The sequence below is a fragment of the Poecilia reticulata genome, linkage group LG2 (genome assembly GCF_000633615.1).
Source record: "Poecilia reticulata strain Guanapo linkage group LG2, Guppy_female_1.0+MT, whole genome shotgun sequence".
Lineage (NCBI taxonomy): Eukaryota > Metazoa > Chordata > Actinopteri > Cyprinodontiformes > Poeciliidae > Poecilia > Poecilia reticulata.
Genome location: NC_024332.1, coordinates 4545739 through 4567336, shown reverse-complemented (window position 1 = coordinate 4567336; position 21598 = coordinate 4545739). Strand labels below are relative to the sequence as shown.

Below are 21598 nucleotides of genomic sequence, written 5' to 3'. Positions count from 1 at the left end.
GATGTGGAGTGGATAAAAAAAAAAAATCCATTAACATCTGTTTTCCTTTTGTGTGAATTTACCCGCACTCACACACACACACACACACACGCACGCACGCACGCACGCACGCACGCACGCACACACACACACACACACACACACAAGAGGAAAAGAAAAAAAAGAGGCTAAATCTTATCATTTAGAGCCTTCACAAAGGGAATAAAGAGCTACTAATCTGCTTCATCTCCCTGGTTCTTTTGTATGAGTGGAAATGGACCTTCTGTCCACTGGCTGCTTGTCACCCTGCTCCTTTGTCCCCCCTGTAGATGTGATGGCCTGCCCATCACAAACCTCATCTCTCGCCTTCTTTTGTAAGGAACCCTCTGCATACAAGCATCAGCTGGAGCCCTATAAGTCCTTTAGGTGTGTCTGTTCTTGTCCCCAGAGCTGCTTTTTCCACTCGCCCGCCTCTCTTTGTTTGCCGCCTGACACATATAGGCGGTAAGAAGTGGGGATAAGATGGATGCATATGCCAATTTTATCTCTTGATTTAGTGGGAAAGGAATACTGGTGGCATTAGGAGTGCTACGTCCAATCTTATTAGCACCGAGGGCGATCAATAAAGCTTTCGATTGTGCTGAACAGAAGTCACTGGGAGACTCTGCTTTTCGAGCTCGTTTCTTATTAAAGCGCCCTGGTGAATCGCCTTTGCTGCCTTTAATATACGCCAGTCGTTCTTGATATTGTTTATGTTTAATCAGTTCAAACACAGCGTTTCGTGTGGGGAAACATTTTCAGTGTCAGATCATTTTTGTCTCATGCATCGTGTGATTCTAGCCACTCTTTTTGCAATTTCTTGAATTTCACAGTAAATGAGAGCAAATCAACCCAAAGACTTTTACTCAAAAGCGTTCTTGGGGCACCCAAATTTGCTTTTAGATAATGTCTTAAGTGACCCCAATCCTGTTCTTATTGTTGAGAATTAACTTTTTCTTTTTAGTCGAGACCTAAAAAGAACATTTCAAACTGAGTTAGTTTAGTCATTTTTTTGGACTCACAAATACTTTCAGTTGAGGATTGTTGGTCCAGTTGACAAGCGGCTTGGACAACACTGGCCTCTGGTTCAACATGGTGGTAGCAGAATAAATCAGGTCAGAAACGGTGGGAAGATGAACAGAGCTAAAAACTGGAAGAAAACCCATTAACCTGGACTATTCTGGAATAGTAACAGTTCAAATTAAAGCATATTGATGCACTAGTCCTCTATCATTTGAATCTCTGACGTTCTCAGACACTCTTCATCCAATCCTGACAGAATTTGAGTTATTTTCCAAAAAATGTCAAATATTCAACATGCAGAACTGATGTGACAAACGCCTGTGACTCCGGTTTCACACTTTAGATGAATGCCAAATGCATTCTAAGAATCTAAAGGCGCATCTGTCTGGGAAAAGACTTCCAGCTGTACCTCACTTTCCTACCGAGGTCAAGTCTGCACTGTCCAACCCTGCCGACCTACAGCGAGAGTAACTCATCCACCTTTCCTTTGCCGCGAAGAGAACAGCTCAGGGGATAAGATCTGCTGTCAACCTGCTCTTGACAAACACAAAGAGGGTCCTCTGCACTGAGATTGAATTGAAACTGAGCTTCAGTCCAAGACAGACAGAGAGAAGGGGGGAGAAAGGGGGCTAAGAATTGATTAAGAAGTAGCTGAGATAAAAAAAAAAGAGATGAGATTGAATCTCTGTGGTATCGGCGTTTGTTGATTTGGAGATACAGATAGGCTGAAGTGGAGGAGTGTAGTTAGAGAACCTCAGAACCAGACTTCAAACAAAGTGTAACTTTGTATCCACTTTGATATTTAACTGTTTATGTGAGAATCTCCGCACACAATAAAGCAGCTTTAGGGCAAACTAACATTATGTGAGAATGCAGCATCCTGGGACTAATATTATGCAGATTAATTAAATTGCTTATTGTATATCTCATGCACTCAGACTGCGAGACAGGCATGCACTGCTGCACAAGGCTCTGAGGTGAACCGCTGAATTAATATGAGCTCAAAAAGCTGCAACAGAGCTTTTGCTCCTGGCTTTTCTCCAAAAGAATCAGGGATTATTTTGTGTTTTCTTAGTGCTATCTTTGTCTGATATCGAAGTTAGTTGGAATATCTGAAACATTTAAGCACGGAATAAATATGTAAAGGGCCAACTGCACAAGATTATCATTTATCGTTTGATGCAAAAGCATGAGGTTTTTAAATAAAGAGAAGCAAAACAGAAAATCCACGGTGTAAAACTCCTTCCCGTTGCAGGCAGAAGATCATGGATTTTGGGGTCGGCACCAGCACCGATGAAGTCTTTGATGAATGAGAGCAGCTCTTCATGGCCTCCGACGGCCTGCTGTAAATGTCATAAGGTGGATACAGTTGACCTCCAAACACTTTCATTCAACTTGTGCCAAATCCAGAACCCTGGAGAGAGAGAAACAGAGAGAGAGAGAGAGAGAGAGAGAGAGAGAGAGAGAGAGAGAGAGAGATTCAGAAGCAGCGATGTGACCATAGCTGCCTCTGGACATCAGGAGTCTGCTGATGAAACGGAAAATCAGCAACTGCAGTATCAGGGAGTTTGGAAACAGCTGTGCTGTGACCTAGTTTGGAGGGTTTGTTTTAGGCTGACTGATGACCGACTGAAATCTACCAAAAACGAGGCACAAGCGAGCAATTTAGAAACGGTAACAGAGATTTCAGATTTAGCTCCAGCTAATGTTTAAATTGTGAACTGGAGGGAAAATGATAAATTCAATTCAATTCAAATCAGTTCAAATAAATGTTTTCGTATCTCGGATCAATTAAGTGTCTTCAAAACTCTTTGTGGATGGTGACACCTTGGGCATGAAGGATCTTCAGTAGCAGTCAGTCTTGCAATGAATCAGAAGAGGCCTCTGACTGAAGACTCCTGAATGCTCAATATCCAGGCAACAGAGGCTACATTTCACAGTAACATGTCCTAGAGCATCAGGTTTTTAGCAAGGACTGAAAATCCACCTCATTTGCTGTTGCCACTCATTTTTTAAATCCCCGATTTAGTTATTATTTGAGCTTTTGAGATGCTAATCCACTGCTTCCTGTTGTAAAAACAATGCCTTGTTGCCTGGTTACGTGTCACAACAACTATCCTAATGTGAAGAAGAAAGGGCTGCACAGCATCCAAAACTAGAAGGAATAATTGCCCAGAAAAGCAATGCCTCAAACGAAGAAATTACGAACAAGTCTATAAAGTCTATAAAAGACTTGTGTAACAGATCTACTGCAACCATGTCAACCACTCATTCCACAAAATCCTAAAGGTTTTCTTTTGAATTTATCACTGCTGCTGTTTGAGGCTGCACACTTTCTTGCTACGAAGAAAAATACATCCATTTCAGTGTCATTTATCCCCAACAGGTCTAAATAATGCAGAATAAAGTGAGACGTATTTAATGAACTTGAAGTGCCTTTATGATTCCCCACTTGAGAAGGATTAGGAAGGAGGGAGGGAGGCACCTTCCCGCATGAGTAGCTCTGCAGCCGGGCTGACTTCCACATGGCTCGTCGGGGACGCTGCCAGGGAGCAGAATGTCACTTTTAAACGAGCATCTCTTTCCTTTGGGCTGGGTGGTGATGGATAATGCTTTTCCTGCATTAGGGAGAGAGGGGGGCCATTCATCACTGCGACGTGAACGTGCCGGTTATAGTGGCGCGTTCAGCGCATCTGCATGCCCTGATTGCATGCAGGTAGCGTCGCACTCCTGTGGGCTGTAGGAGTGGAAAGGGGAGGATGATGGCGGGTGGAGGGGAAAGTTACAAGACAGACTGAGCATCTGGAGACAAGAGCTCTCACTGGTGTCAAGCTGAGGGAGGATATTTATTTGGCTGGGGGTCGTGGGAGTACTGGAAGTATTTCTTGCGGTTTCATTCAAAGCATATTGGAACTGACAGTATAAGTTTTAGAAACAACCAGCAGCTGTTTTGGAATTATTCTTACTCCCAATTCTTTCAGAATGCCTCACATACAAGATATCTAGGTATGCCATGTTTTGGAACAGCTCATGCATGCTACCTACTGGATATATTTTAACATGTTTTGATAGTATTGAAGGCAAGAGGATTTCAATTTTAATCTTAATACGTATTGCTGAGATTTCTGGTGTTGTGGAAGCCATATTTTGTTGAGATCTTGTTAATTATCGGAATACGGCTCAAGAGGCTGTCATTTTTAAATTAAGTTTGTAACCTTTGTTCAATTAAGAGAACAGTTTACACTTTTTTTTTTTTTTTTTTTTTTACAATACTTTTAGGCTGGATCACGATCATAACCTTATGGTGCATTCACATACACATCTAAAATGATACAGTAACATTTTGTTGATAGCTAATAAAGCACATTTAGTTTAATTCTGACGGAATTCCACAATAGTGTCTTTTAATATTTCAGTATTAAATGATTAACAAGGTCAAACTTACTGTTTAGTACCATGGACAGCATCACCCTATTGGTTTGGTTTAAATTATAGTGGAAAACTGCTGGTGTTCGCTATGTGTAGAAACCCTTCAGACTTAGGTAAACTTAGTCTTTGTGATCACTTCAGCACAATTTGAAATCTATTTTTGTTAGGACATGTGTAGCGTTGAGCACAAAAAGGAAATCAGCATATTTTACACCAGGAAAACAAAGCTTAATTTTTGGTACAGGAACTTTAGTTTGCAATTCCAGATCAGATGTTTCCTGTAGTTCTTGACGAGGTTTACACTGACATTGACGAGGAGCAGGGTTTTTGACCCACTCCTCCATCCAGATCTCTAGATCCTGCAGGTTTTTGGGCTTTTCCTTGGCAATTTTGGTTCTATTGATTCAATTGCTCTGTGTTTATGTTTCTGGGTTCAAAATTTCAAAACTTATTAAACTGAAAGTCAACAAAACAGCAAAGTAAATTATTATTTTAGAATTTATCCAGAAAAAACTGATTTAGGTCAAGGTAAGTGTGCTAGCAAAAAAAGTTAGCAAAAATGCTAAAGCCCCAAACTAGAAATTCACTGGTGGAAGTGTATCCAGCACACATGTTATGTTTGGATTGATTATATTGTAAATGAGTCACCATGGTAATTTTTTGTCTTGTTTCCTTTTGTTTTTTTGGATTCTGAACTACCTTTCTCAGCTGTGTAAAAAAACAAAACACACAGTGATAACAAGTCATATTATGTCACACATATTCTGTATTTAGAAGATATAGCAGAGTGAGAGGCTTTAGGAAAAGTTACTTAGTGTAAACCATAAGACGTTCAATTTAAGAAAGGCACACCAACTATAAAACACATCCACTGTACCATTAATGAAATCTGCGACATTTTGGACTCAATATTGCTGAGATAGAAAACATTTTAACTAATTTGAATAGTAAACTGAACTAAAAATGGTTTAATAACTCAGATAATTTGAATGAATGGATGCATTAATCTGTCTGTAAAATTGGATTGACATTTTGTAAAGTGTCTTCAGACAAAACTTGTTGTGAAATGCAGCTTTACATTTAAACTGAATATAATTAAGCATAAACAGGGAGGCTGTGACACTCAGCTCACTTGAACTGGAGCCATTCTAACATATCATTATGCTTTAATATAAGCGTTCTGTCGTAGCTCCGGCTTTAAGCTTAAGATCCGGATAGAAGGTGAACCTTCTCTTAGGTGGCTGACTAGTACTTTCACTTAAGTATTTGTTTAAATAACAGTAGTTTTTGAGGGAGAAATTTCCAAACACACCCATTCACACATCTCAGATCTTGTTTTTCCCTTCCTAACTCGTGCGGAGAGGAGGGCAGGTGGTGGATGCTCCCCTGGCAATGCTCTCCGGAGGTTATTACTGTTACAAATAATCCCATGATGACGCCATGTTAACACTGTGTCAAAGACAAAGACGGGATATTGATTTGATATTTGCTGCAGCCTTTGCAGGTGGATTTGATTGTTTAGCTGTTGCTCTATCCACTGTATATGTAGAAAGCCTGGCCATTGTAGGAAGGGTTTGTTTATAACTTGCTTATGCTATTCCTATGATATGTTTACTTTTACTCCATGCTTGTGTCCCAGTGGCCTGGTGCTGTTATGCCTCAGAGGACCCAAACTGTAGTTTCAGAGGCACCGATAAGCAAATGTAAGCAGGACCCCCCACTTTTCCGTGCTGCATGAAGGATTGCTCCAATTGTCGTATTTTCATCTTTTACTGCCTCTTCTCTGTATCCCTGCATAAATATTTCGGCACGAGAGCTCTAATGCTGGTGGGGGTGCTGCAGTTTCAAGCCTTCCGCTACTGAGAGATTTAAAGAGTGATATAAAAATTCAGGTGAAAAACAATGCAAGGCAGAGAGGAATGGGGGCGATAAATCTCCAAAACGCCTACTGCAAATGTCCCATGAATCTGCCGCCAGGGCGAGAGCGTCTGTGTGAGTGTGCCGGGCTGATATGGAGGAAAAAAAAAAAAAAAAAGCGAGAGAGGAAGGGATTGCTAAGTTGGCTGTTTGACTGATATTTAGCTGGAGCTCAGCGCGGATGAATGAGGCTGAAAATCCTCTTTTCCTCCTGGGTGCAGTTACTCTGAGCACTGTGATACGGAGCTACCTCAGAGAGAAGGATGCTCTTGTAACATTATTTCTGCCTCCTATAAGGAATAAAATATAACCGTCCTCAGAAGATTGGAGTTATACACAGAGCTGAGGCGCATTAACCAAACAGAGAGCTCTCCGCTGAGGCTTCCCATGGACACAGGCCTCTCTGGCACTAATCTCCCCTCTGCCCCATCACTTTCCTCACAGCTCACACTTCTTATGATCCAATCATGAAACCACCAGGAGAGGAAAAACAAGAAGAAAAAAAAAAGAGCCAGTGAGTGACAGCTGCAGTCTGATCTCAAAATACAAGTCAGTTTTATGCAGTAAGAAAAAGGAAAAAAGATGTTACCATTTTTTAGTTTTTACAGTATTAGCCGTAAAGTTAATAGTTCGTATTTACCGTAATGCCAACATTTATTTGAAGTGCTATTAAAATACAGCAGAGGACTACCGGTGGTATTTGCCACTGTTTTAAGAATCAGGGGTAAAGACCTGCAGACTGAAAAGTTGCAGTGTGTGGGAATATGCTTAAATCTGACTACCTGCAAAATCCAAGCTCCCTTTTTCCTTCCAGTATGATGCAGAAAAAATGACAATTGCCCAAGACACAGTACTACATTCCTCAAAAGCATCTTTCTAAATGCTCAAGGTGTATTGTTTAATTCAGCCTTTGCTGACATGCTGCAGTGTCCAAGTTCAAAGTAGGACTGCTGCAGCTGCTTATTCGAAGCCACTTGGTAAACACACGTTACTTGTGGAGTTAATTAGTTGCAGATGAGCAGATTTATGAGCAGAGTCATGGAGACTCTGGAGGTTCTGTCTTTTGTGAAGCAGAGAATCGTCAATTAYTTGGGAACAGATGGCTTCAAAGTGCAATTTTTGATTTTTGCCTCAGCGGACTAGATAAAAAAAAGCTTGGATTTAAAGAGTTATGAGGGGCCGTTTTGAGTTTAAAACTTAAACTGGGGTAACATTTTGCGTTGTAGACATTAAGACAATGTTATTTCTATCTTTTTTCCTTATAAGCAGTCCGCTTCTTACTGAATTTGCTCCCAGACACATTCTTAAGCATGTCATCCTCTTGTCATTGTTGGTTGATCACAACTTTTTTCACTAAATACAAGTTTATTTTTTATTCTATTATTGACACGCTTGTTCAAATAATAACAGGCTTTACAAGTCAGCCCAGCTGAAATGATCTGACAGCTTCGGAGAGAAGAATTGTCTGAGGTGCCAGCGTTGAGCAGACTATTACAGAGGCTATAAGATGTTTTGGCAAAGAACGCTCAGACCCTGACAACTTGTCAGGCGTGATTGCTCCACTAACAGCTTTCCTTTACTTGTGACTGACAGGTACATTTTTAGCTGCTCTTCCTCTCAGGTTCAAGACTTTAGTGAAAGAGATTTCAGAGACCTGGTTTCATCTTTTTTGAGAATGGGGTTGTGTTAAAAGTTTCTGTTGTCTGCAGTTGCTTGATAATAAAAGCACAAGTACAAAAAACCACATATTTACTCTTGGAAAATAGTTCGACCACTCTTTGATGTCAACTCATAAAGTGGACACCAAAAAAGAAACGACTAGTAGTATTATTGCTTAAACAGAAACTGTCTCCCATCTTGAAGCAGGCAAAAGGAGTCATTGACATCTATCAGTCTACAAAGGGTTACAAAGCAATTTCCGAGGCATTTTAATTGGCACAAGGAAACAAGCAGGAAATATATATATATATAATTTACCAATGTTGGTACTTACCAAACCCTGGTTTTTATGTACTTTCATATCCCTAGTAAACACACAATAGAAACATCAGCGGAGAGTGTTAGTTCTTATAATTTTGTCAATTTGTGGATGTCAGTAGATGGAGAACACGTAAAAAGTAAAAACCACAGTAAAATGCATTTTCTTGCCTGAGCAGCTTTATGCTAACAAACAACACCCAGAGCCTAGGCATTCAGTTCTTTCAATCGAAGCCAAAATTCAAATAGTTTCATAATACTGGAGCAAATGTAAGAATCCTGACTCAGTCATTTTTGTTGTGTTGTTTCCTTCAAATGCCAACATGTTAATCAGCAAAACAATCCATTCTTTGTGTAAAACAACTGGCAATCCTGTTGTTTCATGATGCATAATGGAAAGGGTGACCACATTTTTAGAGGCGTTGTCTTGATGGATCTTTGCTTTTTGACAAGAATGTGTTTTATTGCTGTAAACTATTAAGCAGATTTCAAAAAAAGCCCTTTTGACTTGCAGTACTATGAAAAAAAAATGTTTGCAGTCCATGGGAATAGAATAACAAATCAGTTTTCTCATCTGGTAAGCAATTACCAGCAAAATGTAATAGATCTATTATGTCAAGATCTATGATGACTGCAACACAGTTTCCCAAACTCAACCATCATCGCTCCAGACAGATGGTTTGTACCGACTGTGCAAGGCCTCCTGCTATGCCTGATAACAAGGTTCCTGGTCTATATAGGGCAACTGTGACTGTAAACACAGCAGCCTCAAGTGGTGTGAACAGGTGGCCTGCCTCATAGGGCCACTGGTCATGTTGTGTGTCTTACAATAAAAGTTCAGTTATGAGGAAATGCCCGAGTGCCTTAATAGCTTGAGACAGAATGGCTGGCTCAGATGTGCTGATAGAGAAAATGTCAGTGCTGAGAATCTTGTGGGAAATCAAATGTGGTGCCCTGAACTAAACTGGATTCATCAGAGGTACAGTCTTTGGTTACAAGCCATTAAAGAGGCTGTTGGTTAGACTTTACAGCTATATGTTCATTTCTTCTGTCCTGCTTCACAATGACATCACTTTTGGCTTACTTGTAGCTCTGAATGTGGCTTTAAATCACTTCCTCCACGTATTTGTTCTTTGGACACAGTATCCTCTGGAGGGTAGCGGATGATATTTTCCAAGAGAAAGGAGAGAAATGGTTTGCTAAATGCCAAGATTCAGCCCTTTGTTGTCATTAGGTCGGCGATTATTGGCAGGCATGCTGCCACAGAGGCCCTGTTGAACCACCATCCCCTCCCCCCCCTTTTCCTATCGTCCCCCAGCCCTCTCCTCATTGACCCATATAGGTGCTTTGAATCACTGGCAAGCCAAGTATATCTGGGCCCTCTTCCCAGGAAGACCTTAGAGAGGTGGGTTTGTGGTGGTCGTGCATGCATGATCTAAAAATGTAAAAATATAAGCATGCCGTCAGACCCCGTACATGCATGTGTACAAAATTGGGCTTCTGGCTTGTGACGGTACTTTGGATGCAGATTAAAGTATCCTAGGCTTTGAGTCTCCAGGTGGTTCTCTTCTAGCAGACTCAGCAATGATTTAAGGTGAGGAGGGATAGAGGATTTTGTTATTTATACAGCGTTCCTACATAGTCTGGAAAAATATGGAAATGTCTGGGATTCGTTTGAAATGTTTTCCAAGTTTGGAGGAATTAGGAAAAAATGTAGCGTTTGTTTTAACCATCTCAATCTTGTATGTCCATCCATCCATTCAGCCACCAATCAATCATGTATCTGTTTTTTTTCCATCCATCCTCCTGTTTTATTAATTCTTTGGTTTATGCAAGCTCCATGTTTGAACTCTGGAACTACACCCTAAAAAATGTGTAGCAACCCTTTTTATATGAGGCAGTCCTTGGTATGTTTAATTTTAATCTTAACATGTTAATGTTATCCAGGTCTAAACCTGAATCAAAGGGCAAAACTTAAAACTGATGTCCTTTACTTTGTAGTAGCAAAGTCAGAGGCCCTTGTAGTGAAATAAATAAATAAATAAATAAAAACAGAAACACGAAGTGATAAAGTTAGACGACCAAACAAAGTTTCCTCCAAGAACTGTGTTGACTGGCGTTCTTCCTGTATGCCCTCTCTTGGAGTCTGATATATAATCCCCAGATTAATTAGCTGTGTTTCAGTCATTTCGTGTAGCGCGACCCTCAGCAATCTTGCCTATCAACTTACAGGGCGCCAGAGTTTTCTTCTCTTTGAAGATCGCCTTGGCTTCAGAGTCAAAAAAGCCTTCTCTGATCTGACAACTAAAGGAAAGGGCCCCTGCAGTGCACCGTTGCAGACTGATAAAAGCTCTGAAAAACAACATTTGGGCAACACACACATCGACAGGGACGAAAGAAAAAAAAAAAAAAAATTAGGATTCATTTGGTTGTGAAAACAAGAGGCGGTATGGAACAATGACAATCTGGCTCCTTTGGTAATTTCCTGTCGGCATCTATTCCTATGATGTGGCGGTGACTGTTCTGCCAGGATCAATCAAACCTGTGAGCAGATGGCATCGCACTCCTCCAGCAGACCGAGGGTTGTAAGAGATTTTTTTATTCCGGAGATGGTAATTGGCCTGCTATTCCATAGACCGGGAAGTGTGCTAACAACCACTGCCATCACTGCTGCGCTGCGGCAACACCTCATGTTCTGATCTGAATGACTCATAATGTGCTACAGGCTCCATTTAGTTTCAATGTCAACTTGTGTTTAACATGGCTTCTACTAACAGGCAATAATGACAGTGCTGGAAAAGCAGCTACAAAATAGTCTTCTACGGGGCTTTGTGAAAGTACTCATACAATGTTTTTCTATGTTGTCAAATTACGGTGGAGGCGAAATTATGGTTTTCATRTTTTGTTTTTGACATGCCATGGCAAAAAAAGAGCAAATAATCAGAGAGGCCGAGGATTACTGGAGGAGTTGCAGAGATCACTGCTATTTGTCCCATTAATAAGTGTTTTACCTGTAGAAGAGTGACCTGAAGTAAGTAGCATATTATTAATTGGCAATTTACAAAAGTAAGATTATCCTGACAAAAATGGTTCTTTATCACGAATACAATAAACTCCTAACGATGAATATGCAAGCCCCCAAAAGCGACGCTATGGCTTCGATCGCGGCTTTTATTGCGCACTGTTCTGAGGCGTCATTTTTCTTCCACTTTACAATTACTGCACTACCAATATTTCAAGAAATATGCACTGACGTTTAACAATGCAATGCGAGAAAATGTGAGGGTATAAATTCTTTTTAGAAGCAACTTGGAGCTTCCCATTTAGTACATTCAAAATGTATTTCCGTTGAGCACAAATATCTGGTCCCGTACACATTTAGTTAGGCAGTCACAGTGGACTAACAGCAAACAAAAACACACAGCCTGCGCTTCATTTGCAAATAGGGCTTGTATTTAGGTGAGGAAAGCTTATGTAGATAAATTGAACCGTGTGTGGGAGACCCAGCAAGCTGTATAAAAGGGAAACAGTGTAATTGCTTGCGCACTGTAAGAGTGTGTGTCTTGGAGACGGCGGGCACTTCAAAGCTTTGATGTTGGAGCTCCTAAATGAGGGCCACCAGAGGTCCCGACTAATGGGACATCATGGGGAGATTAGAGGCCAAATGGAGCAGGCAGGCAGGCAACACGCTCCTATGTATGTGCATGTTGCCCAGAAAAGCAGCGAGTTCCKGTGTGTAACCCTTTTGTAATTAAAAATGAAAGATTAGCTGAAAGTCTTGGCTGGTAATTAGAAAGGAAGAACCTATTATATACAGTCTTGGTCAGTGCGTTCTGTAGTATGGTATAAATCCTTTATTAAATAATCATAACAATAATTATAATAACAATCATAAAAAGAGCATTTCTGTACAAAGACCCCTTTAAAATAACAACAACAGCAGTCCTAGTAGTGCGAAAAAACGGGGTGGGGGAATCCTGTCCTCTCAAGTTTTTTTTTTTGTTTTTGTTTTTTCCTCGTAGCCCTCCCAGTCAGAAGAGGGCGCTGTGACTGTCACTGTCAGTTTCAAATGAGTATATTTTATACCGGCTCCAAAGGCAAGCTGGATCCCCGAGGCTCCAAGGCACTTTGAAGAGAGTCAGTGGGGTCCGTCAATGTGGGCCTCCGAGGACGAAAGATGGCGAGGGTGAGGGTGAATGAGATGGGTGCGCTTCTACAGTGAATCCATTGAATTTCATTTCTAAGCTGGAGTGGGTGTTTAAAAACAGGCATGTGTGTGTCCTAACATTACGGGTTGATTGTGTACTCAATGTTCTGTATATACAACAGTACATTCAGTTGAAACCAGATATTTACACACGTTGTAAAAATGTGCACAACCTTTCTTTTCATTGTTGTCTGACTAACTTTTACCATATTAGGTTGTTAAATCCAGAAGTGAAGGAACTGGTGCACTTCACAAAATAGATTGTATTATGATTAAAGAAAATTACGTGAAAATGTTTAGAGATTGGCCTTGAAGCTAAGCATAGCATCAAGTTAGTTACAAAGTGGCTTAAGGACAACAAAATAAATGTTTTGGAGTGTCGTAGTCCCATAGTAAATTGTGGGCAGAGCTGAAAAGCTGTATGGAATCAAGACGTCCTACATACCTGACAGTTTCACCAGTTCTGTCTTGAGCTATAGGCCAAAATTTCAGCAAACTATTGTCACACAGTTTAAAAATTATTTTCTTTCTCATTATTCTGGCATTTAGCCATTGGAAATAATTTTTGGTAACTGTCTTATGACAGTGACTGTTTAGTCGGATTTATTGTTGGACGATGGAGAAAAAGATTATGCAGTGTACATAAATATCTGCATTCAACTGCACAAGTGAGGTGTCTGTGTATTAATGTGCTCAGGAATGAATGCTGAGATCGTTCTTGTTCGTCCTCTTACTCATGGCTTACAAGTCTCTGACTGGTTCAAAACCATGTCATAAAACAAATACATTAAAAAAAACAATGACAAAAAAAGCTTGCCTTGGTATGCAGTGATAAAAAAAAAGAAAAGATTCCCAAAGTAGGCCACCATTAACCAATAAGTTGAGGTGGATGCTTGTGTGTGTTGGAGGAGAGATGGAATAGGTCCTTTAAATCATGGCTTTTGAGGTCCACGTGTAAAAATGTCTCGATGTTGCCTCGACAATCCTTTTTATCCCCCCCCCCCAGCATTTCCACACACAATGCTTTGCTTTTAAGGCTTGTTGTGCATCTGGGCACACAGTCGCTCTGTTGATCGGATGTGTCTCTGGTTTGTTTCTGATCCCATTTGTTCTTTTTGTTTTTTGAAAGCACAGAGCGAGCAATAGCTCCTGGGAGGGAGAAGCACGGGGGAATTTGAGTGCTCTGTCAGTCACAGTCTTGTTCGTTCTTTCGTTTGATTCGCTTCCTTCAGGGTTCTTCGGTCTCTGCCCCAACCAGCAATCCATAGGTTGCACCATCCAAATCTCCTTGACCTTTTCTGATTTGCCGCCAATGTAAACACGACCTTCTCTTTGACAAGAATCAGTAACAACTAAATCTAACAACAACACCTTTCCGTCAGTAAAAGAATGTTTCCCTCCCTACCTCTACTTACACCCACACACACGCACACACACACACCCACACATACATATATATCTATATATACTTTCTTCACCTCTTTTTCCCCAACTTATCTTTAACCACAGGACTGGCAACTGGCCCGAAAGAAAACAAAGTGATTGAGTAGAAGCTCAACTAAAAATACCACAGAGGGAAAGAAACTAAAGGGCCAACTGAGGATGATGCGTAGCAGGAACTAAAGAGTCAAAGGGCCTTACAAAGGAGCTAAGTTCTAGGTCACTGTGTTCACAGGTGATCAAAAAATACTCTTTTCTAATCTTATTCCTATCCTACCACCTTTCCAACATAATGAATCCAAATCTGTCCGTGTAGTTTACAGTATCCAGTTGCAAAACTAGACATATCTATGACGCATTTAGAAGCAGTTCTCTTTACGTGACCCAGGATTCAGCAATTGATATGTGTTGATATTTAGTGTTTGAGGCCTATCGTCCCTGCATGGTCCATGGAGGTAACCCTGGTCGCTCAGTCGTTGATGAATTTGCAGAAACAAGTGCCAACACTGGACGGTGCTGCGTTTTCCAAACAAGTTCTCACTGAGACCTGCATCACCGAGGAACACTAAAGTTGGCAAAGATGAAGAAAATAGAGAGAGATTTTCACAAAATGCCTGTATCTTTTCCTCATCGCTTCACTCATGCTTCAGTGCAGCAGCGCTGCTGGTTGAGTTTGACTTTGTGCTTGAGGCCATCGTACAATTCGAAGTTGTAGTTCTCCAGAGTGGTGGAGGATCGTGACGAGAGTCCACTGTAGGAGCACGTGCAGTACAGGAGGAGGCCGGCGCACACTGCCCCGAGCAAGACGCCCAGGGAGCTCATGACGATGATTGTGACCAGGATGGGGTCCAGTGTGTATAGCCACGAGTTGTCTTTTTCTGAGGTGTGTGTCACTGGAGGATCAGATGATGGGGACGTGGGCACGTTCCACTCTGGGATATGCAAACCTAAGACAGGCAGAGGAGAGCAGATGAGAAAAATAAGGTATTTGCTAAAGTAAAATGCCAGTAAACAACTCATGCATTCGGCAGGCACTTTATTAGGTGCACCTGCTCAACTTGAAACCAGCCAGTCCCTTGGTAGGCATGGTGAAGACACCTTGCTGAAGTTTGAACTGTTGCAGTTTACAGATTTGAAAAAGAGAACAGGCAGAGTATGCAACGGTTGAGTGGACAGAAAAAACCCTTCTGATGTCAAAGAAGAATGGAGAGACTGATGTTACAAGATAGAAAGACAACACTAACTTAGATAAGCCACAGTTTGCCTCATTATTATTGCTGACTTTGTGAATCCCCTTTATGACCACAGTGTACCCATCTGCTGAAGGCTATTTCCAGCAGGATCATGCATCATGTCAGAAAGCTAAAATCAGAACTCTAACTGGATTCTTGAACCGGACAATGAGTAATTAATTCAACATACTAACAGACACTAGATACTAATCCATGCAGTGGAACGGGAGACTTGCATCCTCGATGTGCAGCCAAAAAAATCAGCAGGAACTTTGTGATGCTATATAAAAATTAAAGCTGTTCCTGAGGCACAAGGGAGTCCAAACTCGTATTAACAAAGTGTACCTAATAAAGTCCTGGATGAGTGTATTTTGGCATGTGTATAATGTGCCTTACCACTGCCAAGAGGGTCTCTGCCCATGGAAAGTCTCCCATCTCCAATGTGTCTGGTACCTGTCAAAGAAAAGCACGGGGTCTTTAGCAGCAAATCAATTTACACTAACTTTTCACACTTGTACAAAAGAAATCCTGTAAAACTCGATGCCAATGAATAAAAACTGATCTTGTGTTAAAATGTTACATATGTGTCAGATAGCTTTATTCTTTGATTTTTTATTTTGTTGATTGGCACAAAAACTCTGAATATGATGAAACATGGCAGTAAGAGTAAAAAAGACGGAACCCATCAAAATATCTTGAAAACAGAAAACTAGGGCACTGAAGTTGACAAAGAAGTTACAAAACATCACACATCACCCAAAGCCAGCTGTTTTTCTCCTTGGTGCAGCACTCCAGACCTATTGTACTGTATAATTACCCTCCAAATATTCCCGGTCATGTGTCAAACAAATAAACACTAGCAGGATACATCGGAACATGTACCCAAATAAATCTAAGTAGAGTGTGCATTGCCATACTAATATTAGCAATACATTAGTGCTTTGCTCAATTGTTGTGCACTTCCGCTTAGTTTGTCCCTTTACCGATTCATACACTTGTTTTATCCGCATTTGTTTATGCTCAGACCTAGTCCACTGCAAGTTGAGTATATTGTTTAATTTTTCTAAATACTTCACATTACACCATATGTCTTTTCATTGTGAAGTTGATCTCAGATTTTCTGACTCCACTTCCTAATACAGTGGACCCTGGTATTTGCATAAAAACTGAAATCTTCAAGACCCACTGTAAAAACGCACATAACTGCCTGCTTTAATAGCTCAAATACCAAATATACCTTAATATAAATCAATAGGCACAGTGGGAAACATGTTGGCACTGCCACTGAAGCTAATAGCTACGGTCTTCTTTATTTCTGTTCTTGGAGACTGGCTGCTTTGCAAACTCCAGTTTATAGAACAAACTTCAAGTAAGTGAATTAGCAAAATACTGAACCACAAGTAGGTGGGACTTCACTATTCCATAGAAAATTAAAATAATTGGTTCTCAAAGTAGGTTTCAAAGGTTCCAAAGGTTGGTATGATTGATAATAAACCTCCCTTCTTGAACCTGAAACACTCTGAAATGACTTAATATGAAATGACAAAGAAGCAAAATGACCGGCCCCTACTTTTACTGTACAATATAGAGACCTATAAAGTGAATAACTGAACGGTTTCAGACATGGCTTTTGTGTCTTTCGCTCCATTTCATTCCAATACCTATGCCAACAAGAATAAACAATCAAAAGTGAAAATTAGCTTGTTGTGCCATAATGTTTTTAACAAATCAGTACCCTTGTAAATATACCAAATAAATTCACCTACACATTATTTTATTTTTTTTTGCCGGTATGAGAAGATAAAACAGACAAATGTATGCTTTTAAAATAGAAAAATATGACTTTATTTATAGAGAAAGTTTATTAAGATACATTCCTGTCAAACACACAGTCATCACATTTGATAAAGATTGTATAAGACTGCTCATTCTGTGCCAGGACAAGTCAAAACACAATATCAATGTTGAAATCATTGCTGTCAAGGTTAAGAGCGGTGCATTTGACGATTAAAGAAAGAAAGAAAAAAAAATTGGCAACGTTCACAGTCAACAAAGTAGTGCTTATGCCTGCTGTACTCTTTTACATGGCAGGTGGCCTGAACTTAGACCTGATGCCAATGTCTGAATTGGAACACGAGTAAACTACTAATAGAAGCAGCACTTTGGTTGAGTTTCTAACTTTGTTTCTTTGTGTCTATCTGTGTTTGCTGCTCTTGGCGAGTGTTCAGGAGTGGGAGTAGCTGCTTGGCAAGGGATACGACTAGATCTAGAGGTCTTTGATGGCCGATGGCATTATTAACACGGTTGCCAGGACAACGGAGGTTGGCAACGAACCGGGTGACGGAGGCGCAGCAGATGGGAGGAAAAAGTGCTTACCGCAGCCTTAATAAATGTTATCCGTCCATTAACTAATTACTGCTATTAGAAGCTTGGTGGGTAATGGTGTCGGGATGGATTGAGTAAGGTGTCCAGTCCCTCTCTTCTCAAGTTGATTTAAAAGCACAAAGTAAGAGTGTGCCAAAAACAGTTTTCCTCCACAGCAGAGGAATAAAAAGTGCACCTTTGTAGTTTTGTCAACAGACTGAGGTGTATTCTGCTGAGGTGTGGGTAGGAGGTGATGGGTTTTTGCAGTTTTGACAGACCCAGAGTGCCCCATTAAGCTGCAGAGCAAACACTTCAATTTCATTCAAACCATCTGAGCGTAGGTCAAAGCCTATAAGCTCTGGAGCAACTGATGGGAAAATTGGCGCCAGTCAGGCCCATTTTTTGCAAAATTGCTAATAAACAATATATTTTTTATTATTGTTGTGTTAAGCCAGTGGCATCCAAAGCCAGAGTCCATAAATGTAAATGTATGGGAAGCCCTCTGCAGAACTTTATGACATGCTAAGGCCATTTGAATTAGCTGTTTCAGTTTGAAAACATAAAGGACACTGGCCCGTTTACTACCTGGAGAAAGTGCATCTGCAGTCTTTGATAGCGTCTTATGGCACAAAAGAAACCAAGCATAATAGCTGAGTCCAGGGTTCCTGCATGTTTTTCATGTCATAATTCAGGACTTTTCCCATCTGAGTTTTAAGTTATTTTTAATTTTTAACTAAAAAAAAAACTGAACTACAAATTTATGACGGACATTCCTACAGATATCAAATTTAAACATGGGATGGATGGATGAATTGATAACACAACATGACTGAGAATAAAGTCCGGAAACGCGTATTTTGTGTCGAAACCCTGTAGTTCTGTCCACTGGAAGTCAAAATATCCTGAAGTTCTCTTTCAAGGCTGCACTTATACACTGCAAAACACTACGCTTATGGCCTCCAGATGGTCCTGCGGCATTGTGGGATTTGTAGGAGCATAAATCAAGTAAGAAGTGGTGATGGCCGACAGCTGTGTCTATTTACAACCCCCCTTTAAAACAACAAGCACATATTCGCACTGAAAAACACGACAAGGCTCGGCCTGGCGCAGGCTTTCATCTGGGCAGCTCGAAGATGAGGGGGGGTGACACTGGGGGGGGGCAACAACCGGAGTGGGTGGTAAGGAGCACGAGTGGGAGTGGAACAACGTGCTTTATTACACCAGAGAGTCAGGATGAAAACACTAAACACTGAGGACGGCTGCATCCATCACCGACTGATGCCTTTATCGGGAGAGGATGAGCCGCTCAATCAAACAAGCTGGTTATCTCCGTTTTGCGATGCAGGGATTTAAGTATGATGGATTTGCATTCTTTTTGGTTTTAAATGTGCACATGCTGTGTTTGAAAGATCAATGGAAGCATATTTTCTTCCTTTCCATCCGGTGCTGCAACGCCCTCCACGTTGGCATGAGTTGCGTCGCAGGCTATCCTGCGTTGTTAATACAGAGACACCATGAGCAGTGTTTTTTCCCGGCTTGCCAGATCATTTCCACAGCCACAGCACAGTAGATGTGTCTCAGCCTAACAGTTTTCTCCCCTTTTTGTGTCTCTTGGGTCTTGTTTTAGCCTTGCTGTTTGGCAGCTCTGGCTGGCTCGACCTCTCCCCCCCCCATCTACCCACAGCCGCACATGTCTTTGTCTGAGTCCATGCTGGGGTCGTTCCAGGCAGACTGTCAGGGTTACGAGGGAGCCAGACGCTGTTAAATGGTCCGAATCAAGCTGTTCGAGAAAAATAACTTCGTCCCTCTCATCGGGGGCAGCGCGGCGTGATAATGTCAAGAGCAAACTCCTTTATGAAACAAAGGTGCAGAGTGTTTCTTTGCAAATTTTCACTTTAGTGTCACCATCACCATGGTAGCATAGTAGCTGTAAACAGGAGTGGGTCTGTCGGTCTTTGCAGCACTTCCACGGACATCACAAGTTGGCATCCAGACGGCTAACTGGTGCAATAAGCTAAGTGTTTCTGTTTTTAGCAGAGGGTGCGGTGTCGGTCCCGGCTGTCCAGCCTCACTGTCAGGACTGGCTCCACCCCTGGGGTGGCCATACTGGTGGACCAGTTAGAGTACTGGAAGCACTGTGAGGAGCTGTGATAGGCCACGGAGAGCTGGTTCTTCTTGGTGGCCAGGTGTTGTCGACAGCAACAGAGGGCTCTGACCAAGATGGCTACCGCCAGGAAAAGCAGGGCGCCTCCGGCGGCCATAATGTAATACCAGTGGATGGGCAAGGGAGGCACAGGAACGCCTCCCCCTGGTGAAGAAATACAGAGTAATTGGCCAATGGGAAAAGAGAGGAGTGGCATTTTTTTGTTTATTTTCTGCATTTAATTTGCTGCTTCATGTTCTTTTTTTTCATCTCTTAGCTCACAAACAGCAGGCGTGCATCTCATTTGAGCATGCACAAGCATGCCAGTTGCAAAGAATAAAACAAATCCTCAGTGCCATAAATAAAAAAAAAGAAATTAAAACATTAAAGCATTTACTTCCGTCATGGAGCTGGGGTTGCAGTTTGAGGACAACTTTTCACACCAAGATCATCAAGAGATTTAGGTTGACACCAGTCCAATAGCTGATTCAGGCAGATGCAATGCAGGCAAGTCATTTTGAAGCTGCAGTGATTTTACTTGGTGTGAACTGAAGCCACAACTATTAGTTATACAAGCAATCACACACATTGAATTAAGGAGCTTCCTCTTCCTGTTTCACACTGGCACGGGATGCCACATAAAGCCTTTGGAGCCATGCAGGAATCAGTGGAACAACCAATTATTTAGCTGGCTCGTGTTGGTTGATTTGTCCCAAGTTCGTAAATTATCCTGTTCTCTTGTCTCGGCTTCTTCACATTCATCAGCCATCCTGGCCGGTCCTCTCCTCCTCAAAGCCAAGGGCTGTCTCCTTAGAGACTATCTCCACAGATCCTCTCTGCTTCTTCCCCTGGCGCCAACCTCTCCTTCCTTAAATTCTTGGTAAGAACAAACTAAGCGTCTTCCAAGAAGCTTGTATGCTCCTTTAAAATACAGCTGAAATAAAACCCAGATGAGATTTGGGGAATATGAATAAATTAGCACCCACATGAACTGTGTGAAATCTCACACCGAACTAGGGACGGGGGAAGCAGAGCTCAATACTTCCTGATTTTTGGACCGTGTCACATAATTACAGGGAGGGAAATGGTGCGTGATCCCGCTACTTCACACCGCACACACTCATCAGACGTAACGGAGTGGAGGGACCCACGCTCGGTGCTGCTCAGTCACTCTATCTGATTGCTTTCCGCCGGGAAAACCGCCGCGTGCGTCGATGTCAACGCCAGCGCTCGTGTGCGTTCGTCGAGGGTTAGGGGATTTTGCGTGGGAGTGCGAAAGCCAGGGAAGTGCACACGCATCACATTCTGCAATAAAACCCCCCAGACAAGCCTGCATCTTAGTGGAGGGCATTATGAGATGCTGAAACACTTGCATCAATCACAAAGAGCCCCCCCCGAACCCCCACCCCATCCCTGCCCCATCCCATCCCCACCTCCTTGGATGCTCTAAACATTTTTCATGAGGCATGGAGTTATTAAATCCCTTCAGGCTGTATCCTGCAGACTAGACCGGGGAGAACGAAGCTCTTTTCAAATACCTGACTGCATGAGGTTGGTTTGATTTAGCTTGCCTTGCACACAGAGTTTGAGACCAATTCTTTGTTGGTGACAAAACTAACCTACTATGCAACTTGCCTTGACTTTTAGACTGAAATTGTGTTTTTGCAAATGTGATTGTTTTCATTTTAGTAGGAGGTTTAGAGAGTTCTTCATGCTGGCTGATGATAAAAAGGAATGCGGTTTAGTCTGGTCAGCTCCGGCAAATTTAACATCGTCAGTGAAGGAAAGCTTTTAGGCGTCATTGCAGAAAGTACTCGCACTCTTTTGACTTTTCCACATTTTGTCACA

The 21598-nt window shown here is 41.6% G+C and overlaps 1 protein-coding gene across 2 annotated transcripts in view; it reads right to left on the bottom strand.

Moving 5' to 3' along the window:
- Positions 1-12195: 12195 nt before the first annotated feature.
- Positions 12196-21598, bottom strand: part of nrp2a (neuropilin 2a) — a 68170-nt gene continuing 58767 nt past the window's right edge. Inside the window, exons 17-18 of one of the 2 annotated variants that reach the window (XM_008427464.2) lie at positions 15640-15696; positions 12196-14958 (exon numbers count right to left, since the gene is read on the bottom strand). In XM_008427464.2, the coding sequence (XP_008425686.1) occupies positions 14651-14958; positions 15640-15696 (365 nt within the window). In that variant the 3' untranslated portion in view covers positions 12196-14650. Of the gene's footprint in view, positions 14959-15639; positions 15697-17061; positions 19916-21598 lie in introns of those variants that run through there. The other variant, XM_008427472.2, reaches the window with a different exon arrangement.